The following is an 18723-nucleotide window of genomic DNA, read 5'->3' as shown; positions in this document are numbered from 1 at the left end:
GTGATCAGAGTCTCTCTGAAGAGGGCTCATTTGAGCTAAGGCTTCAATGAAAGCAGTGAGGCAGTTAAGTGAATATCAGGGAGGAGCCAACAAGGCCAAGAGGTAGAAGCAGGGGCAGGGAAACCCCCCTTGGTGGACATGTAAATCTTATTCAAAGTGCAATGGAAAAACAATGAAGTGTTCGAACAGTGATCAAACCTGATGTACATTTAAAAAATATCTTACTGGGTGCGGTATCCAGAATGAATTGAAGGGGAACAAGGCTGGGCTGATTTGGGTGGTAGAAATAAAGTTGGAGAGTGTGCAGTTAATGGAATGTACTGAGCTAGGAAAAGAGGGATTAAGGAAGACAAATGAGTCTTGAATTTAAGCTCCTTGGTGGGTGCTAGTGCAGTTTACCAAGAGGGAAGAATGGGAGGAAGTTCTCATTAAATTTTACATGCTTATTGGACATTAGAGTGGGCTTTTAAGTGTAGGGATCTGAATATAAAATATAAATTGGGGAATTACACATATATTAACCTCATGGTTTTAAAATCTTCATAGCCATAGGCCTGGCTCATTAAATGTGCCATTGGCCATATAATAAATAGTTATATTCTTGGTTAAACTGGATGGATTACAGTGTCTGAAAAAAAAATTGTATTACAAGCAATGCACAGTTAAAATTTCTGTACAATATCTTAGTTATTCTTGTGCACTGTAACTTCAGTTCAGGTCTGAAAATGGAGTTGCTAATTATAAGGATTTTTTTTTTTAGTTCCTCTTCACTTTCTGCCATCTGCATACAGGGTGGTGTCATCTGCATACCTGAGGTTATTGATATTTCTCCCGGCAATCTTGATTCCAGCTTGTGCTTCTTCCAGCCCAGCATTTCTCATGATGTATTCTGTGTATAAGTTAAATAAGCAGGGTGACAATATACAACCTTGACGTACTCCTTTTCCTATTTGGAACCAGTCTGTTGTTCCATGTCCAGTTCTAACTGTTGCTTCCTGACCTGCATACAGGTTTCTCAAGAGGCAGGTCAGGTGGTCTGGTATTCCCATCTCTTTCAGAATTTTCCACAGTTTATTGTGATCCACACAGTCAAAGGCTTTGGCATCGTCAATAAAGCAGAAATAGATGTTTTTCTGGAACTCTCTTGCTTTTTCCATGATGCAGAGAATGTTGACAATTTGATCTCTGGTGCCTCTGTTCCGTTCCGTTCCGTTCCGTCGCTCAGTCGTGTCCGACTCTATGCGACCCCGTGGACTGTAGCCTACCAGGCTTCTCCGTCCATGGGATTCTCCAGGCAAGAATACTGGAGTGGGTTACCGTTTCCTTCTCTGGTGCCTCTACCTTTTCTAAAAACAGCTTGAACATCTGGAAGTTCATGGTTCATGTACTGCTGAAGCTTGGCTTGGAAAATTTTGAGCATGACTTTACTAGTTTGTGAGATGAGTGCAATTGGGCGGTAGTTTGAGCATTCTTTGGCATTGCCTTTCTTTGGGATTGGAATGAAAACTGACCTTTTCCAGTCCTGTGGCCACTGCTGAGTTTTCCAAATTTGCTGGCATATTGAGTGTAGCACTTTCAAAGCATCATCTTTTAGGATTTGAAATAGCTCAACTGGAATTCCATCACCTCCACTAGCTTTGTTTGTAGTGATGCTTTCTAAGGCCCACTTGACTTCACATTCCAGGATGTCTGGCTCTAGGTGAGTGATCACACCATCGTGATTATCTTGGTCGTGAAGATCTTTTTTGTACAGTTCTTCTGTGTATTCTTGCCACCTCTTCTTAACATCTTCTGCTTCTGTTAGGTCCATACCATTTCTGTCCTTTATCGAGCCCATCTTTGCATGAAATGTTCCCTTGGCATCTCTAATTTTTTTGTAGAGATCTCTAGTCTTTCCCATTCTATGGTTTTCCTCTATTTCTTTGCATTGATCGCTGAGGAAGGCTTTCTTATCTCTCCTTGCTATTCTTTGGAACTCTGCATTCAAATGCTTATCTTTCCTTTTCTCCTTTGCTTTTTGCTTCTCTTCTTTTCACAGCTATTTGTAAGGCCTCCCCAGACAGCCATTTTGCTTTTTTGCATTTCTTTTCCATGGGGATGGTCTTAAGTGAAGAGGAACTAAAAAGCCTTTTGATGAAAGTGAAAGAGGAGAGTGAAAAAGTTGGCTTAAAGCTCAATATTCAGAAAACTAAGATCATGGCATCTGGTCCCATCACTTCATGGCAAATAGATGGGGAAACAGTGGAAACAGTGTCAGACTTTATTTTTGGGGGCTCCAAAATCACTGCAGGTGGTGATTGCAGCCATGAAATTAAAAGACACTTACTCCTTGGAAGGAAAGTTATGGCCAACCTAGGTAGCATATTAAAAAGCAGAGATATTACTTTGCCAACACAAGTCCGTCTAGTCAAGGTTATGGTTTTTCCAGTGGTCATATATGGATGTGAGAGTTGGACTGTGAAGAAAGCTGATTGCCGAAGAATTGATGCTTTTGAACTGTGGTGTTGGAGAAGACTCTTGAGAGTCCCTTGGACTGCAAGGAGATCCAACCAGTCCATTCTAACGGAGATCAGTCCTGGGTGTTCATTGGAAGGACTGATGCTAAAGCTGAAACTGCACTACTTTGGCCACCTCATGAGAAGAGTTGACTCATTGGAAAAGACTCAGATGCTGGGAGTGACTGGGGGCAGGAAGAGAAGGGGACGACAGAGGATGAGATGATTGGATGGCTTCACTGACTCGATGGACATGAGTTTGAGTGAACTCCGGGAGTTGGGATGCACAGGGAGGCCTGGCATGCTGTGATTCATGGGGTTGCAAAGAGTCGGACATGACTGAGCGACTGAACTGAATTCTAAGGATATGTGCATTTTAACTTTTTTTTTTTGCACTTTACATTTTTGTGAGGGGCCAAAATCCTTAGAAATGTTCATACCTGTCTACGGTTGCAGCAACACTGATGCTTCCCCACACAGGCCAACAGTGGGTATTACCAGCACTTTTTAATTTTTGCCAATCTAATCCTCAGAGAAAGGGATCCTGTTCTGATATCAGCTTGTATTTCTTAGTCGTGGAATTGGATTTCTGCAAAAGTCAGTCACCTGCTTTTCTTACTCATGTTCTCTTTGACTCTGAAGCTATGTATAGAAATTCCCTGTGTCCCAATAGGTGTCTGGCTGAGGAATCTGAGCACAGGGTGGACAGGGTGGTGAGCTCTTTTTTGGCAGGGACAGTGAGCCGTCCATCCTGCGCCCTGCGCACCTGGCGACTGGTCTGGGTAGGTGTCAAGAGGAGAAACAAGCATGGCGTGGCGGGAACACGGCTAGGGAGATAATAAGGGCGTAAAGAAGGATCATTCAGATACTACTGCGCACAGGACACAGCCCCGGGGAAAATCCTCGCACTCCCGCCGGGGAATCCTCTGGCCGCTCTCCAGCTTGGTTTCAAAAGTTGCAAAACTACCGGGGGGGGGGGGGGTGTCCTGACAGCCGCTGTCCCAGGTCCCGGCTCCCCTCCCGAGGCCCCCAGGCCGCAGAACCGCGGAGTGGGGTGGAGGGGCGGTCTCCAAGAGAGCGGGAACGGAAAACCGAAAGCAAAACCTGTCCGCCAGCCGAGGCCACCCAGCTCCGGGCCCCGCCGGCCACCGAAGGCGAGTCTCTCCTCCGCCATGGCAAGTTGCTTTTGTGTGGGGTTTTGCAGGGCGGAGTGGTCCCCGTGCCGTAGGACGGGCGTGAGTGAGGGGTGACCGGGGGAGGCGCGAGGAGGGACCCCAGAGGCACGCCCAGCCCAGCCTTCCGGCGCCTGCCGGGTGGCGGCTCGGCGCGCTCCTGAAACGCGCCCCGCTGTGCTGCCGGCTCCGAAGGCGCGCCTCGCCGCGGCGCCTCCCGCGCCTCGGGCCCGGCTGTGCGGGACACCGCAGTTGGTTTGGTCGAGGAGCCGCAGTGTTAGGGCTAACTGTTGTCCTCCCACGCTTTGGGGAACAGGAGCGGAGAGAATTGCCCAGAAATGGAGGCCACCGTTTCCTTTGTCAAAGGGCCAGCCAGAAGGGTTGGAGCCAAGGACACAAGTTGGGAAAGCAGCCTGCTGTCATAGCGGGAATTCTTTTCTCTTGGGGACTTAGTTCTTTCTCTAGACACAAAGGGCTTTGTGTTGTCACCATCTTTGATGCCTCCCAAGAGTTGTTAGCAAATTTAAGATTTAGCCTTCCTTGTTCTTTCCATCGGGTGGGGAAAATCCCCTGGAGGAGACCATAGCAACTCACTCCAATATTCTCGCCTGGGAAATCCCATAGACAGAAAGGAGCCTGGAGGCCTACAGCCCAGGGTGGGGGTCCCACAGAGCGGGACAAGACAGAACGACTAAGCAGGCAGGCTTTTTTTTTCCATCAAGCGCCTGAGAACAGTGGCAGGGGCCTTCCATTTCAGGTGAGAAACGCCAAAGCAGTTGTGAGTTTCAAGTGTGATTTTGTTTACCGGGGACGGTAAAGGCAACGTGAATGAAACCAATTTTAAGAAAAGGGATGTAAATCAACGAAGTGGATAAATTTAATTCTCTCTCCCTAGTGCTTTTCTTACAAAAATAAATTGTTTTTCTTTGTATCTTTTTGCTTCCTGATAGGATGGTCAAAAGTCTCTTAAAACGAATCACTGATACAGGGAAAATGCCATCACCTTGATACCTCCTGGTCAGAATGTTTCTCTTAGTTCAAAAAAATTGTATCTCCATGTGATAACTATTGAAAGGGCTATCTCCAAGACCTCTCTTTTTCTTCTTAATGGTGGATGGAAGAGATGAATAAGCCATCTGTTGATTCCAAAGATAAATTTTAGACATTTGAATAAAGAAATATGACACTAGTATTGCTGAAGGTAGTGGCGAAGAAGTAAGATTCTCTGAATTTAAATTGATTGAAAGGTTTTCTTTGATATTGATGAAGGACAAAAAGGATGCTTATTCATTAGCCACTTTAACCACGGACTGTTAGAGCCAGATGCATAGTAAGTCAAGACAAATCTTGTATGAAACAAGATTCCCTGAATGTCTGAATAGTCTTGTCATTTTTTTTTTCCTCTTCTAGAACTATTTTGAGATAATTACATCTTACACTTGGGGCTAGGATGGAGTAACACATTTTTATATTTTTCCTGTCTCCTATGCAATCTAGTTGTCCCCAAATATTTTAAGAAACTGTTTTGCTTCATTGAAAGTACCTACCATAACCAAGAGTCAATTATGAATTTCCCTTTTAGGAGACAGGAAGGACCTTTGCTTTCTTTGTCTCAACAGAAGCTATTTGCATCCTCCACTCCACTGTCCTTTTGTTTTGCTGTGAACTCTTTTTGCATTTTTAATTAAATTTGACCATTAATTAAAATTTGACCTCAGCCGTCAAGGTCTCTCTTTCATGAAGCCTTCTTTGACTGCTTTAGCCAGCATTAATCTTGCTTCCTAATTCCGAAAGGCTTCTATTGTGTGTTTTAGCATTTTCTTGTGAATGGTCTCATATCCTTCTCACATTTTCAGGTGTTGGTCTGTTCTTCTTGTAAAGAAGAAGACCTTCCTCTTTTTGTGTCTACCAAGCACTGCTAAAATGATTTATATATGTGTCTGCCTCCTCCTCACCCATAAGGGAGGCCCCCTTTGTGTGTGTGTTGGTAATCCTAAAGCCTATCCAGGTGCCCCACACATAATAAATGTTCAGTAAATTTTTATGGTGGAACAATTTCAGAGTAAGGGGTGTTTTATATCTTGTGTGTGTCATCTTTGGTACCCAACATATTGCCAGGGATAGAGCACATGCTTAGTTAATACTGTATTAGTTAATTGATCAACTGATTGACAAGATATTATGTATTCTAAGAAATGCAGGTACATTTTTGCCACCCTATTTTAATAACTACCGGCTGAAATGTCAATGGAGATACTGAGAGATTAGTTATCATTGACTTCAGTCATTTTCTACTGAATTCCTATGTGATAAATGAGGATTTCACTGAAGTGAATTGTGGCTTTTCCCTTCTTCCAAGTTAGGAAGTTTTAATAGTATTTTAAATTCTCCTATGGACTATTTTGTTTCTTTCATAAAACACTTAAGATTTTGATAGTATTAACATGATTTTCTCTAATACAAGTATAGATTTTTCTTTTTTTCTCAACTTCTGTTAGTTTTGCCTTTGTTCTTCTATTGATAGGGTTGAATGATTCCATATTATTCTGTAATCATATTTAAGTCTTCGGTAATTTTGAAGATTTTTACAGAATTCATCTAAAAGTTTATGAGAGTGTTCATATTATTATGCCAACAGTAAATATTGTTTACATCAGAGTCTAATAGATTCTATGTTACTTTTTCTCTGTTTGGTCCAATGTCATGTGTATTTTTCCTTTTTCCAGTTACAAAAAAATATTCCTAACAGCTGTGTCAAATAGTCTTTATTTATAGTCTGTAATTTATTCCAAACATGCCATGCTTTAATTTTCTGATGATCTTGGACTTTTTCAAATACCAGAAAGGGTGGGAGGGGTGTTTGCGCTGGGGTGCCAGCACCCGTACTAGCAGGTCAGATTCTCCCTAGAATGTTCATTTAGTTTTGTCTTGCTGCTAGCTTTTCAACTAATCATTCTGGTTTTGGTCTCTTTTTTAATTTCTGAGGTTCTGCCAAGAAGGTTGTCCCCTTTCCATTGCAACCCCCGCTTCTTTACTCTTGGTTTCCCCTGTCATATCCTTCCACATACTTTTACCTCTTTCCAGTCTTCAAGAAATTTGTTGGAATCTCTCCTGTGCTGCTGATTGCTCCCCTTAACTGGATTTATTCTCTTTTTTATTCTATTTTCATTTTCATTTTATTGTACTTTTGGGATAGAACATTGTATGTGTGCTTAGACTGTTTTCTTTATCGGGGTGGTCAGAAGCAGTTTGCCTTTCGCCAGTAAAGTACTCTGAGTATACAGAGTCCTCTGAACTGAAAACCAAAATATCTTTGTGATTGATCAACCATGACTTGGACCCGTGAGACATCCTGTCCTCCTTGGGGATAATTTAGGAATAGATTATATCTGAGCTCTGGTGCAATCAGGCTGGACTACCTCGACAAGCATTGGGAGAAGTTTATAGGTCTAGTTCCCTAAATAAGCTGGGGAATAAATTAAAACATTAAGAAGTTAACAGAGACTGTATTATAATTGTAATCCCTTATGATTATACAGTGGAAGTTAGAAATAGATTTAAGGGACTAGATCTGATAGACAGAGGGCCTGATGAACTATGGATGGAGGTTTGTGACATTGTACAGGAGATAGGGATCAAGACCATCCCCAAGAAAAAGAAATGCAAAAAGACAAAATGGCTGTTTGAGGAGGCCTTACAAATAACTGTGAAAACATGAGAAGCGAAAATCAAAGGAGAAAAGGAAAGATATACCCATTTGAATGCAGAGTTCCAAAGAAGAGCAAGGAGAGATAAGAAAGCCTTCCTCAGTAATGAAGAAATAGAGGAAAACAATAGAATGGGAAAGACTAGAGATCTCTTCAAGAAAATTAGAGATACCAAGAGAGCATTTAATGCAAAGATGGGCTCAATAAAGGACAGAAATGGTATGGACCTAACAGAAGCAGAAGATATTAAGAAGAGGTGGCAAGAATACACAGAAGAACTGTACAAAAAAGATCTTCATGACCTAGATAATCATGATGGTGTGATCACTCACCTAGAGCCACACATCCTGGAATGTGAAGTCAAGTGGGCCTTAGGAAGCATCACTGCGAACAAAGCTAGTGGAGGTGAAGGAATCCCAGGTGAGCTATTTCAAATTTTAAAAGATGATGCTGTGAAAGTGCTACACTCAATATGCCAGCAAATTTGGAAAACTCAGCAGTGGCCATAGGACTGGAAAAGGTCAGTTTTCATTCCAATCCCAAAGAAAGGCAATGCCAAAGAATGCTCAAACTACTGCACAATTGCATTCATTTCACACGCTAGTAAAGTCATGCTCAAAATTCTCCAAGCCAGGCTTCAGCAGTACGTGAACCGTGAAATTCCAGATTTTCAAGCTGGTTTTAGAAAAATCAGAAGAACCAGAGATGAAATTGCCAACATCTGTTTGATTATCAAAAAAGCAAGAGAGTTCCAGAAAAACATCGATTTCTGCTTTATTGATGATGCCAAAGCCTTTGACTGTGTGGATCACAAGAAACTGTGGAAAATTCTGAAAGAGATGGGAATACCAGACCACCTGACCTGCCTCTTGAGAAACCTGTATGCAGGTCAGGAAGCAACAGTTAGAACTGGACATGGAACAACAGACTGGTTCCAAATAGGAAAAGGAGTACGTCAAGGTTGTATATTGTCACCCTGCTTATTTAACTTATACACAGAATACATCATGAGAAATGCTGGGCTGGAAGAAGCACAAGCTGGAATCAAGATTGCCAGGAGAAATATCAATAACCTCGGATATGCAGATGACACCACCCTTATGGCAGAAAGTGAAGAACTAAAGAGCCTTTTGATGAAAGTGAAAGAGAAGAGTGAAAAAGTTGGCTTAAAGCTCAACATTCAGAAAACTAAGATCATGGCATCTGGTCCCATCACTTCCTGGCAAATAGATGGATAACAGTGGAAACAGTGTCAGACTTTATTTTTCTGGGCTCCAAAATCACTGCAGATGGTGATTGCAGCCATGAAATTAAAAGACACTTACTCCTTGGAAGGAAAGTTATGACCAACCTAGACAGCATATTAAAAAGCAGAGACATTACTTTGCCAACAAAGGTCTGTCTAGTCAAGGCTATGGTTTTTCCTGTGGTCATGGATGGATGTGAGAGTTGGACTATCAAGAAAGCCGAGTGCCGAAGAATTGATGTTTTTGAACTGTGGTGCTGGAGAAGACTCTTGAGAGTCCCTTGGACTGCAAGGAGATCCAACCAGTCCATCCTAAAGGAAAGGTGTTCATTGGAAGGACTGATGTTGAAGCTGAAACTCCAATACTTTGGCCCCCAGATGTGAAGAGCTGACTCATTTGAAAAGACTCTGATGTTGGGAAAGATTGAAGGCAGGAGGAGAAGGGGACGATAGAGGATGAGATGGCTGGATGGCATCACCGACTCAATGGACATGAGTTTGGGTAAACTCTGGGAGTTGGTGATGGACAGGGAGGCCTGGTGTGCTGTGGTTCATGGGGTCGCAAAGAGTCAGATATGACTGGGTGACTGAACTGCACTGAACTGCACAGAGTGGGCTCAGGGCAGGGTCTGCTGCGGCTGGCTGCTGGGGCTCCATGGCCTGCAACAGCGTGTGCTCAGTGCTTGGGTTGTCTCTCAGGTGTGTGCTGACAGGTCGGGCTTACTCCACTGCAGTCCCAATATTATTGCTAGGGTTTCATTCATTTATTTTTTTATGGTGACTTTTCCCTAGTTTTGACCACAAAAAAAAAAAGAAAAGAGAATGTATTTTTATTCTCTTATGTACTTTCTACTTTACATTCAAGAAGACGTACAGTCAACTTCAGACTACCCCTTTTTGTGATTAACTTGGCTTTTAAAAAAATTCGATTTAGAAAACTCTCTCTTAATTTTTTCCTTTGTGATTACAATTATTTTTAGGTCTTTCTAACATCTGACAAATATTAAGCAGTGTTTTCCATTTCTTAAAAGAAAGGTTTTACATTTTACATTTTAACTCTCAAATTTATATAGCATTTATGCTGGTATATGGTGTGAGGCCAGGCTCCTTTCCTTGATATTTTTCTTTTCAGGTATCTGTTCAGTCCCAGAGGGTCTTTATTAAATAAAGGCTATTAAATAAAATAGCCTTTCCCAATGGCGTGTAATATTGCCTATATTAAGTAGAATCATATACTTAAAAAGCGTCCTATTGTTTCTTTCACAGGAATCAGTTTTGAATGTTAAGGAATCCAAAGCTTCTGAAAGAACAATTGTAGTTGCTGGTCTTCCAAATGGTCTTAATGACCAGTTATTGACCACATTAGTGAAGATTCACTTTGAAGATACTGACAATGGGGGTGGAGTTGTTGAAGATGTGACATATCCAACAAGAACTAAGAGAGTTGCATATGTAACATTCAAAGAAAAAACAGGTATTTCCAAATCAAATTTTTATAACCTTAGAAATACTTCTGGAATGAAATTAAAAATTAAACTTCAGTAGCATAATTCATGAGATGGTTGGATAGCATCACCAACTTGATGGACATGAGTCTGAGCAAACTCTGAGATGGTGAAGGACAGGGAAGCCTGGTGTGCTGCAGTTCATGGAGTCACAAAGAGAGGAACACAACTTAGTGACTAAACAACAGCAGGAACAAAAACAACAACAATAAAATAATTCATGGGATTGGTAAAGTTTAAATTTAAAAAACAGTAATTCTATTCTTGAATATGAAAGTGGCACAATAGTGCATTAGGAAGAATATATGTGAAAGTGCCTTATGATAAGAGTTGTCAGTAACCGAAAAAGTCTTAAAGACTTCTTCTTGTTTTCTGTATTTTAAATCCATCTATATCATGAGATAAAGGTGATACATTTTATTGTAGAAAACTTGTAAAATACAGAAAAACCCCCCACAAAAGCTGTCCATAATCTCATAAACAAGTACTGCTTTATTAATGGCAAAGTTGGATTGGGGAAATTTGGCTTGGATCTGAGGTCACATTGAGCCATTCTCTTCCTGGCCTACACCTGACATAGGTGAGAAAGTTGGGTCTGCGGAGCTGTTCACCCCTCAAGCGTCATGGGTGGTGCATGCCAATGCCTCGAGAGAAGGGGGAGGGAAGGAGAATTAGTGAAGGAGACTGAGCAGGTCAGCCAGTGAATCAGAGGAAAACCAGCCGGGATAGTGTGATATCCTGGATTCGGAATCTCCTCATGACCATAATTAACCGAGTGGCGGGGGATTTACTTTTAGGTGTTTTTTATGTATGTAATATACATAACATGCATGTGTTATATATATATATGTGTGTGTGTATATATAAATTTTAATATGTTAAACTAGAAGGAAAAAGGATTTAAATGCTAAATTTAGAGGAAAAACAGAAAAAAATCTTAGGTATTTTAAAAGAACTGAACATCTCTATTACTATTAATTAAAATAATTATTATTGTATTGTGCCACAAACCTTTCTGATGGCCCCTCCTCCACTTAGTTGCAGAGAATGTCGTCAGAAAAAAGAAACACTATCTAGCAGGCATGGTTGGATCTGCTCAACTTGTAGTCTCCCATTTCAGTGAAAAGGTAGGTGTGAAGATGAAGGCATGTTGATTGTCTAGATCCCATGTTTTCTGCTAAGTGTCTCCTACACAGGAGGCACAAAGTACCCTCACCCCATGACTTCTAGAAAAGAAAGTGCAAGGTCCTTAACCTGGGTCAATGTTAAAGGCCAAACCTGTGTCTTGAAAGTTTTTTGGTTATTGCTTGTTCTGTTTTCCTGTTTTTCCATGATGTTCTTGATACTTTTAAAGTGACAATGAGCTCTTATACTGTCATGGATGATGTCTGGCATCTATCTAAAGACTTATTTTGTGGGGTAAAAAACCAATTTGGATTAATATTAGAAAGGAGCTTTGAAGACACAGGTAAGGAGGAAATAAGAGGAAAAAGTAAAATTCAAAGCATTGATTTAAAACTATTCTGTAACAAAGGTAGGGTTCTCTGCAGCCATCCAATGAACTTCTTACGAGGAGGAAGGGCTCTCTCCAGGGATCCCTATCCACAGAGCGCCACTGGAACAGTTTATCTGTGCGTTCTGCTTAAAACTTTGATTCAAAAAAACATTCTGCGTCTAAATAATATTTAATCAACTCTATTTGGGGGAATCCAGTGAAGAACTATGAACCCCAAATGGAACTTGATAGATTGTGGGGCCCCTTTAATGGGCAGTTATGGGGCAAGAAGCCAAACTGTGAGGCTTTGGAGGCCTGGTTAGGGCTGCTGCTGGGCAGACAGAAAGCGGCAAAACAAGAATGTATTTATGCAGTCTTTCCCCTAGGTGGTGCTGTTTCAACTTCTCTGTTTAATTTTAGGTCTTCCGCTCTGTAAAGGCTGTCCTAGATCTTTCTGTTTTTCGGAGTCAAATCCGTCTAGAAAGTCTGGTAATGGACCTGAAAAGGGAAATCCCAATGTTATGCGTAAGTCCTTTGGAAGCCAATGGAAGAATCTCCGCTCAAGGAACATTTTTGGCTATCGAGAAGCTCAAAGAATCTTTGCTATTAAAAGCAAGTTTTCTTTTAGAAAAAAATAGGAATAGACAGAGCCCCAGGGGAAGTACATGGAGAAGTAGTCACTCTTTAAAGCCATCCATGTCGTTGACACCTGAGACTATGAGAAGAGGAGAAAGTCTTGTTCTTGACATAGATACTTTCCTTTACCTGAAAAAGAAGACAAAATTTTATAAAAGGACACTGAGAAAATTTCATGTTCTATGTCAAGAGACAGTGGATGGTGAAATTGCCACACTTTGTATAGAGAATGCTCAAGGTGCTTCTCAGTCACACAATGAAAAACAGGTAAAGGAGTTCATTGAGAAATATTCACATGTTCTTCACTTTGAGCTTAGAAAGGAGACACTTATTTTAGAAGGAAAGAAAGACAGAGAGAAAGAAAATATTAAGTTGGCATGTGAGCAGCTAAGTTTGAGTTACCTTCAGGTTCTGGTTAATTTCTATAAGACACACATTGATGTTATAGGACCTCCTTCTGACACATACTTGTTTAAAATAGAGGTCATGGAATTAATAAGGCAAAAAGTTAGGTAATAAAATCCTCAGCAGTAGTAACAAGAAGGGCTGATTGATTCCTTCCCTTACTGAGCAGTGGTGATGTCATGCGTGATGCTAGCTTTACACACATTATCTCATTGAATTGTTTTTTTTTGGGCTGTATCGCACAGCTTAGGGGATCTTAGTTCCCCAACCAGGGAAGAAACCTGGGCTCCCTGCATTGGAAGCGCCGAGTCCTAATCACTGGACTACCAGGGAACTCCCTGTCTCATTTAATTCTTGTGACCATTTTCACCACAGGCATTGCCATTCTCATGCTACAGGAGAAAAGACTAGGGTTTGAGAAGGTAAAAACCCTTGTCTGAAGTTATGTAGCTGTCCATCAGTAAGAGTTAAACCCAAAGATGATATCTAAGGTATAAAACTTAAAAAACTCACTAAACTTTGAGGAAACCTCACTTTTTCTGCAACCCCAAATCTTGAGGGGTGGGAAGTAGGAGGGAGGTTTAAGAGCGAGGGGGCGTGTTATATACCCATGGCTGATTCATGTTGATGTATGGCAGAAACCAACACAATATTGTAAAGCAATTATCCTTCAATGAGAAATAAATTTTTAAAAGAGCCTTCATTCTAACATAATAAGAAGTTTGAATGATTATTATTATGCCATTGACAATATTTTGGATAAAGTGATGGCACCCCACTACAGTACTCTTGCCTGGAAAATCCCATGGCCGGAGGAGCCCTGTAGGCTGCAGTCAATGGGGTCGCAAAGAGTCGGACACGACTGAGCGACTTCACTTTCACTTTTCACTTTCATGCATTGGAGAAGGAAATGGCAACCCACTCCAGTGTTCTTGCCTGGAGAATTCCAGGGACGGGGGAGCCTGGTGGGCTGCCGTCTATGGGGTCGCACAGAGTCGGACACGACTGAAGCGACTTAGCAGCAGCGTACCTTTATAAAGTTACATAAGCTTAACATTTATAAAGTTTATGTTTACTACAAGTAGAATTAAAATGTTAGCAAAACTTGCCTGAGAAGCTACTTAGATGGTAAGTATTTCTGATGCAGGTAGTCACTACTTGACTAAATCCCGTATTGGTATAAGGCTACTGGACATACAGGACATTTTTCCTGCCGCTCACATAGCCTGAGTGCTTATATAAAATGTTGATTCTCTTGTCGAAATTATGTAGTGTGTATTTTGTAGTTGTAAAAGTAATAGCATTTCAGCAGTTGGATCGTGGACGACGGGAATAGTAGCATACGCTCACTTGCTCGGCATGAGCTCAAGTGCACTGCATACCTTTACTCCTTCAGTCCTGACAGGAACCCTGTGAGGCCGGTGCTGTGTTTGTCCCCCTTCGTCAGATGAGGAGACTGGTGCCCAGTGACGTACTGTAACATGCCCCTGCTCTTGGTTATGAACTGTTCTTCTCCCTTTCATAGTCTTCTGAATGCTGCTTAAACAATTGAGAAATGTTTCCTTAAGATGACAGAAGGATTTGAAAATTTTTTACTGAAGAAGGGAAGTAACACTTGTAAGTCATTGGGTTGTCTGTGACTGACCTGCATTTAATTTAGCATTAAGCCAGTTTTCAGTATCTGGGGCACTGCAGAGACCCTCCCAGGATTATAAAACATGCATCTTGCTCATCGCAACGTAAACACACCTGATTATGGTGATTTGAACTGTTTGTAGCAGTAGAAAAGCTTAAGACAAATCTACGTGCTTTCCTTTTTGTTAACTACCTAAATCCCAACTATGTAAACTATCTCCATTTCTTTAAATGTCTTACTTCATTTCTGTACGGCTAAACTTTTTGTCATGGGAAACTTCTGTTTATCTTGAGAGTCCCTTGGACTGCAAGGAGATCCAACCAGTCCCTTCTAAAGGAGATCAGTCCTGGGTGTTCGTTGGAAGGACTGATGCTAAAGCTGAAACTCCAATACTTTGGCCACCTCATGCAACGAGTTGACTCAATGGAAAAGAGTCTGATGCTGGGAGGGATTGGGGGTGGGAGGAGACGGGGACGACCGAGAATGAGATGGCTGGATGGCATCACTGACTCGATGGACATGAGTTTGAGTGAACTCCGGGAGTTGGTGATGGACAGGGAGGCCTGGCGTGCTGTGATTCATGGGATCGCAAAGAGTCGGACACGACTGAGCGACTGAACTGAACTGAAGGTATCTTTAAAAAGGTGTTTGATTTTCATTTTGTTTCTGGGGGTATTGACTCAGTCTGGAAAACTCTACCAAATATAGAAATAGCAGATATAAGGAGTTGAGATAGAGCACCCAATGAAGAACCTCCTCCCATCCACTATGCACCCCAGAACTGAAATCCAGACTTCGCTGGAGGGTTTGTGCCAGGGGATCTTGCTAGAAATCCATCCTCTAGGGTACTGTTCACAGTCGGTGTCTGACCAGGGACCCGCCCTTACAACATGCCTTGAGGGGGTTCCTGCTGGCCAATGTGTACTGCTGAATGGGGGGAGGCCTTCTCTGGGGGGTTTAGGGGGCTAGACACGCGAGCAGCCGCCTGTGCTGCAGGAGCCTAATGTTGGAGAAGCTGCCTGTGCTGAAGAAGCTGGCTAAGTATCGGATGGGGACGCTGGATTCTGAACAGCCTGCCAATTTAATCCACTGAAGTAGGAACAATACTCTTTCTTCTCCAGCGCCCTCTACTGAGAAAGCCTAACATCTTGTCAGCTACAAGGGGGAAGTATTTAGAGGGCCCAGGTTTGTTACTGAGTAGGCATAGAGGATGAATTTAAAGCTGAATTAATAAATTGATAACTGGTGCAGTTATATTTGATACCTGCACAGGTTTTCATTATTCCCACACGTTTAACACCAATAGAATAGTCTTTCAACAAAGAGCTGGGTCAGAGTGATGATCATTCCTTGATTGGGCAGACTGAATGCTGCTAACTGGTTTACAGGTATGAATATTGCATCTTCTGTTTGAGAAGATTATTATTGTTTCAGGTGTTTTACATATTGATGTCCATTTTAGAGTTCATTTAGTGACACCTTCCTTATAATATGCTTGTGTAATCAATTTCTATCCTTAATAAAAACTCTTTAATTTTCAAAATGGTAGTAGTGATTTTTATTAAAATTTATTTTGAAAGTTACTGATGCCTAGGAAGATAATGTGAATTCTGTTCTTTTGTCTAGCCTAAACCCTCCTATGTGTCTGCCATTGGGAGAAAAACCTATCATTTAATTAGATAGTAAGTTGGTACTTTTCAAAGAGGCTGCAGAATGTGATAAGAGCCATTATCAAAAAAGATGTGTGAGTTTCAGCTCATGATGAACAAAGGAAAGAGGAGAAAGGACTCTGAAATATTTGAGTAAGAAACTCAGGGATTTTTGCTGTGCTTGTCCTCTCTGGAGACAACAGTGTGACGTTAACAGAAATGTTCACTGACTTTAGAATTCAGCATGTAGTCTGGCAGAGAAAGAAGGTAAACAAGCCATTACAGCAGTGCTTGCTACAAACACACAGAAGCACTTGGGGTAGAGTTGGAGAGTCAGTTCTTACCTATGATATGTTAGTCATTTCCCAATTTTTAGCATAAATCTCATGGAAAAAGTGTGTTAAAGTTTTATCTCCCTTATTATTGAGGAGTAAATGAGCATAATGACAAAACTGATTCAAAAAGAACATAAGACATGAAATTTAAAAGTACAGGAGAAAGCATGTGAGTAAAAATTACTAAATTAGAAACAAAACTTGTCAGTGCAATAAACCTGATTTGGAAAGTTGTTTTCTCAACTAAACAGAAAATAAACTGGAGGGTGGGCTTTGGGGGCCTTTAGACAAGGACGGCTTCCGCAGGGGTTAGGATGGAAGCGGCAGGGTCCCGGGCCGGGACTCTGCTGCGAGCCTGGAGGGCGACTGGACATGAGCCATGGCTTCGTGCACCACGTCGGACTGAACCACCTCGCCCGGGAGGACTTCGACAAGAAGGTGAAGCAGGCGGCCAAGGGGAAGGCGAGGAGGAGGCACACGCCCGCGCCCACTCGGCCCCGAAGGCCCGACACGCAAGACCCAACGCGACACCGAGATGGCTCTACCCACCGAAGCCACCCAGACTGTGAGGAGTCCCGTGAAAGCAGCAGTGGCGGCAGCTCTGAGCCAGAGCCTCCCGGCCATCAGCTTTTCTGCTTAAGAGTATGAGGCGGACGGCGGAGCCATCACCTCAGTTATCGTGTATCAGGATGATGATCCAGGAAGGGTGAGCGAGGAGGTGTCAGCCCACACGCCTCTGGAGCCACTCACGAGAGAGGCCCTCAAGCTGTGCATCCAGGAGGAGGCTGCAAAGCGCCAGAGCCGACACTGAACAGACTGGGGTCGCTGCCCAGGGAGCCATCTCTAGTTTGGGGGTGCCGGGACCAGTCTGAGCTGATCTCAAGACAACCCCGTAAGTTCATCCTGTTGATCCTGTTGAGATCCTGTTGATCTCAAGACAACACCAAAGCTGCCACATCCACAGGAAAAGGGGGTCATAGGGACTGGGCCTGGCCATCTCCCTTGTAGCCATTTTTTCTTATATGTTGACCCATTTGACCAGCCTAATATTCTGAACATTTTTGAGAATTCTGTTTGGTTAGCTTGGTTTTGTGGAAGCAAAGACTCTGGGGAGAGTTGGGGTTTATGAAACCCTGTGCCAAAGTGCATGTCCTCACCAAGGGCATGTCCCCCAGGGCACCTGGCCCTGCCCCACCCAGCTCCCGGAGCCCTGCTTGCTGTTCACGGCTGCTTGCTTCCGTGCCTCCTGCTCACTCCCATGTCTGTGCTTCCTAGATCCTCTCTTCTGGCGTTACTTTGTCCTCTTCTTTCATTCATCTTTTTGTCTCCCAGTGCATCCGTCGCAATCCCCCCCACCTCCCACTTTTAGCTGCTAAGGATTTTGGATGTGGGGTTTCTGGCCTCAGCCTTTCTGGCAAGCTCTCCCAGTAATTCTGATACCAGTCAAGGGAGACCTCCTTTGATGCTACTTGCAAGCATGTCTCCCTCCCCTTACATGGTTTTTGCAGGTTTCTCCCATGCTCCGTCACTTTGCCCACTCTCGAAAGATGATGCCAGGACTCAACTGTGAGGTTTTTTTGGCGTAAAACCTGCCTCGGCTGCTGCTGCTGCTGCTAAGTCACTTCAGTCGTGTCCGACTCTGTGTGACCCCATGGACGGCAGCCCACCAGGCTCCCCCGTCCCTGGGATTCTCCAGGCAAGAACACTGGAGTGGGTTGCCATTTCCTTCTCCAATGTGTGAAAGTGAAAAGTGAAAGTGAAGTTGCTCAGTCATGTCTGACTCATAGCGACCCCATGGACTGCAGCCTACCAGGCTCCTCCATCCATGGGATTTTCTAGGCAAGAGTACTGGAGTGGCTTGCCATTGCCTTCTCTGAGGACTATGTAATTCCAGCTTCCCACCTGATCCCTAGCGGTGAACAGACCATCTGTGCTCTGGCTAAAGGAGCACTATCAAAACAAGCCAGAAATTGTGTTTCCAAATGTGATTTAACAGTCTTGAATGTACATACAAAGGCAAATTCAACATGAGCAATTATTGCCTGTTTGGAGCCTTAGGGCACAGATGGTAAAGAATCCATTGCCTGCAATGCAGGAGACCCGGATTCAATTCCCTCGGTCAGGAAGATCCCCTGGAGAAGGGGATGGCAACCGATTCCACTATTCTTGCCTGGAGAATTCCTTGGACAGAGGAGCCTGGTGGGTTACAGTCCATGGGGGCATAAAAGAGTAAGACACGACTTAGCAAATAACAGTTTCTCTTTCTCTTGGAGCCCTAGTTGGGAAAAGGAGAGGAGCCTGAAAAGTGTCCTGGAGGGAGCTAAGCAAGTCTCTTTCATCTTCCCTTCCCTGCTCTCTTCTTTCTCCCATGCTACCTCCCAAGAGTATATTAAACTCCTAAGAGACCCTAATACTAAAGATCCCGGGAATATCAGTGCTTTC

General features: G+C 42.9%; 1 protein-coding gene and 1 pseudogene across 1 annotated transcript; both read left to right on the top strand.

Annotated features, from left to right (window-relative positions):
* Positions 1-9802: 9802 nt before the first annotated feature.
* Positions 9803-16486, top strand: RBM43 (RNA binding motif protein 43; the record flags this gene model as incomplete). The annotated part of the gene is made up of 3 exons (XM_055398769.2): positions 9803-10094; positions 11164-11252; positions 12041-16486. Coding segments are annotated over 3 exons (1113 nt in total), but the record flags the coding sequence as incomplete, so codon positions are not given.
* LOC129538524 (UPF0561 protein C2orf68 homolog pseudogene) lies at positions 15301-17627 on the top strand (annotated as a pseudogene).
* The last annotated feature ends 1096 nt before the right edge of the window (positions 17628-18723 follow it).

This window comes from Moschus berezovskii, chromosome 2 (assembly GCF_049115385.1).
Source record: "Moschus berezovskii isolate FMDL1 chromosome 2, NW_MosBer_1.0, whole genome shotgun sequence".
Taxonomy (NCBI): domain Eukaryota; kingdom Metazoa; phylum Chordata; class Mammalia; order Artiodactyla; family Moschidae; genus Moschus; species Moschus berezovskii.
This window is presented reverse-complemented; position numbering and strand designations above follow the sequence as displayed.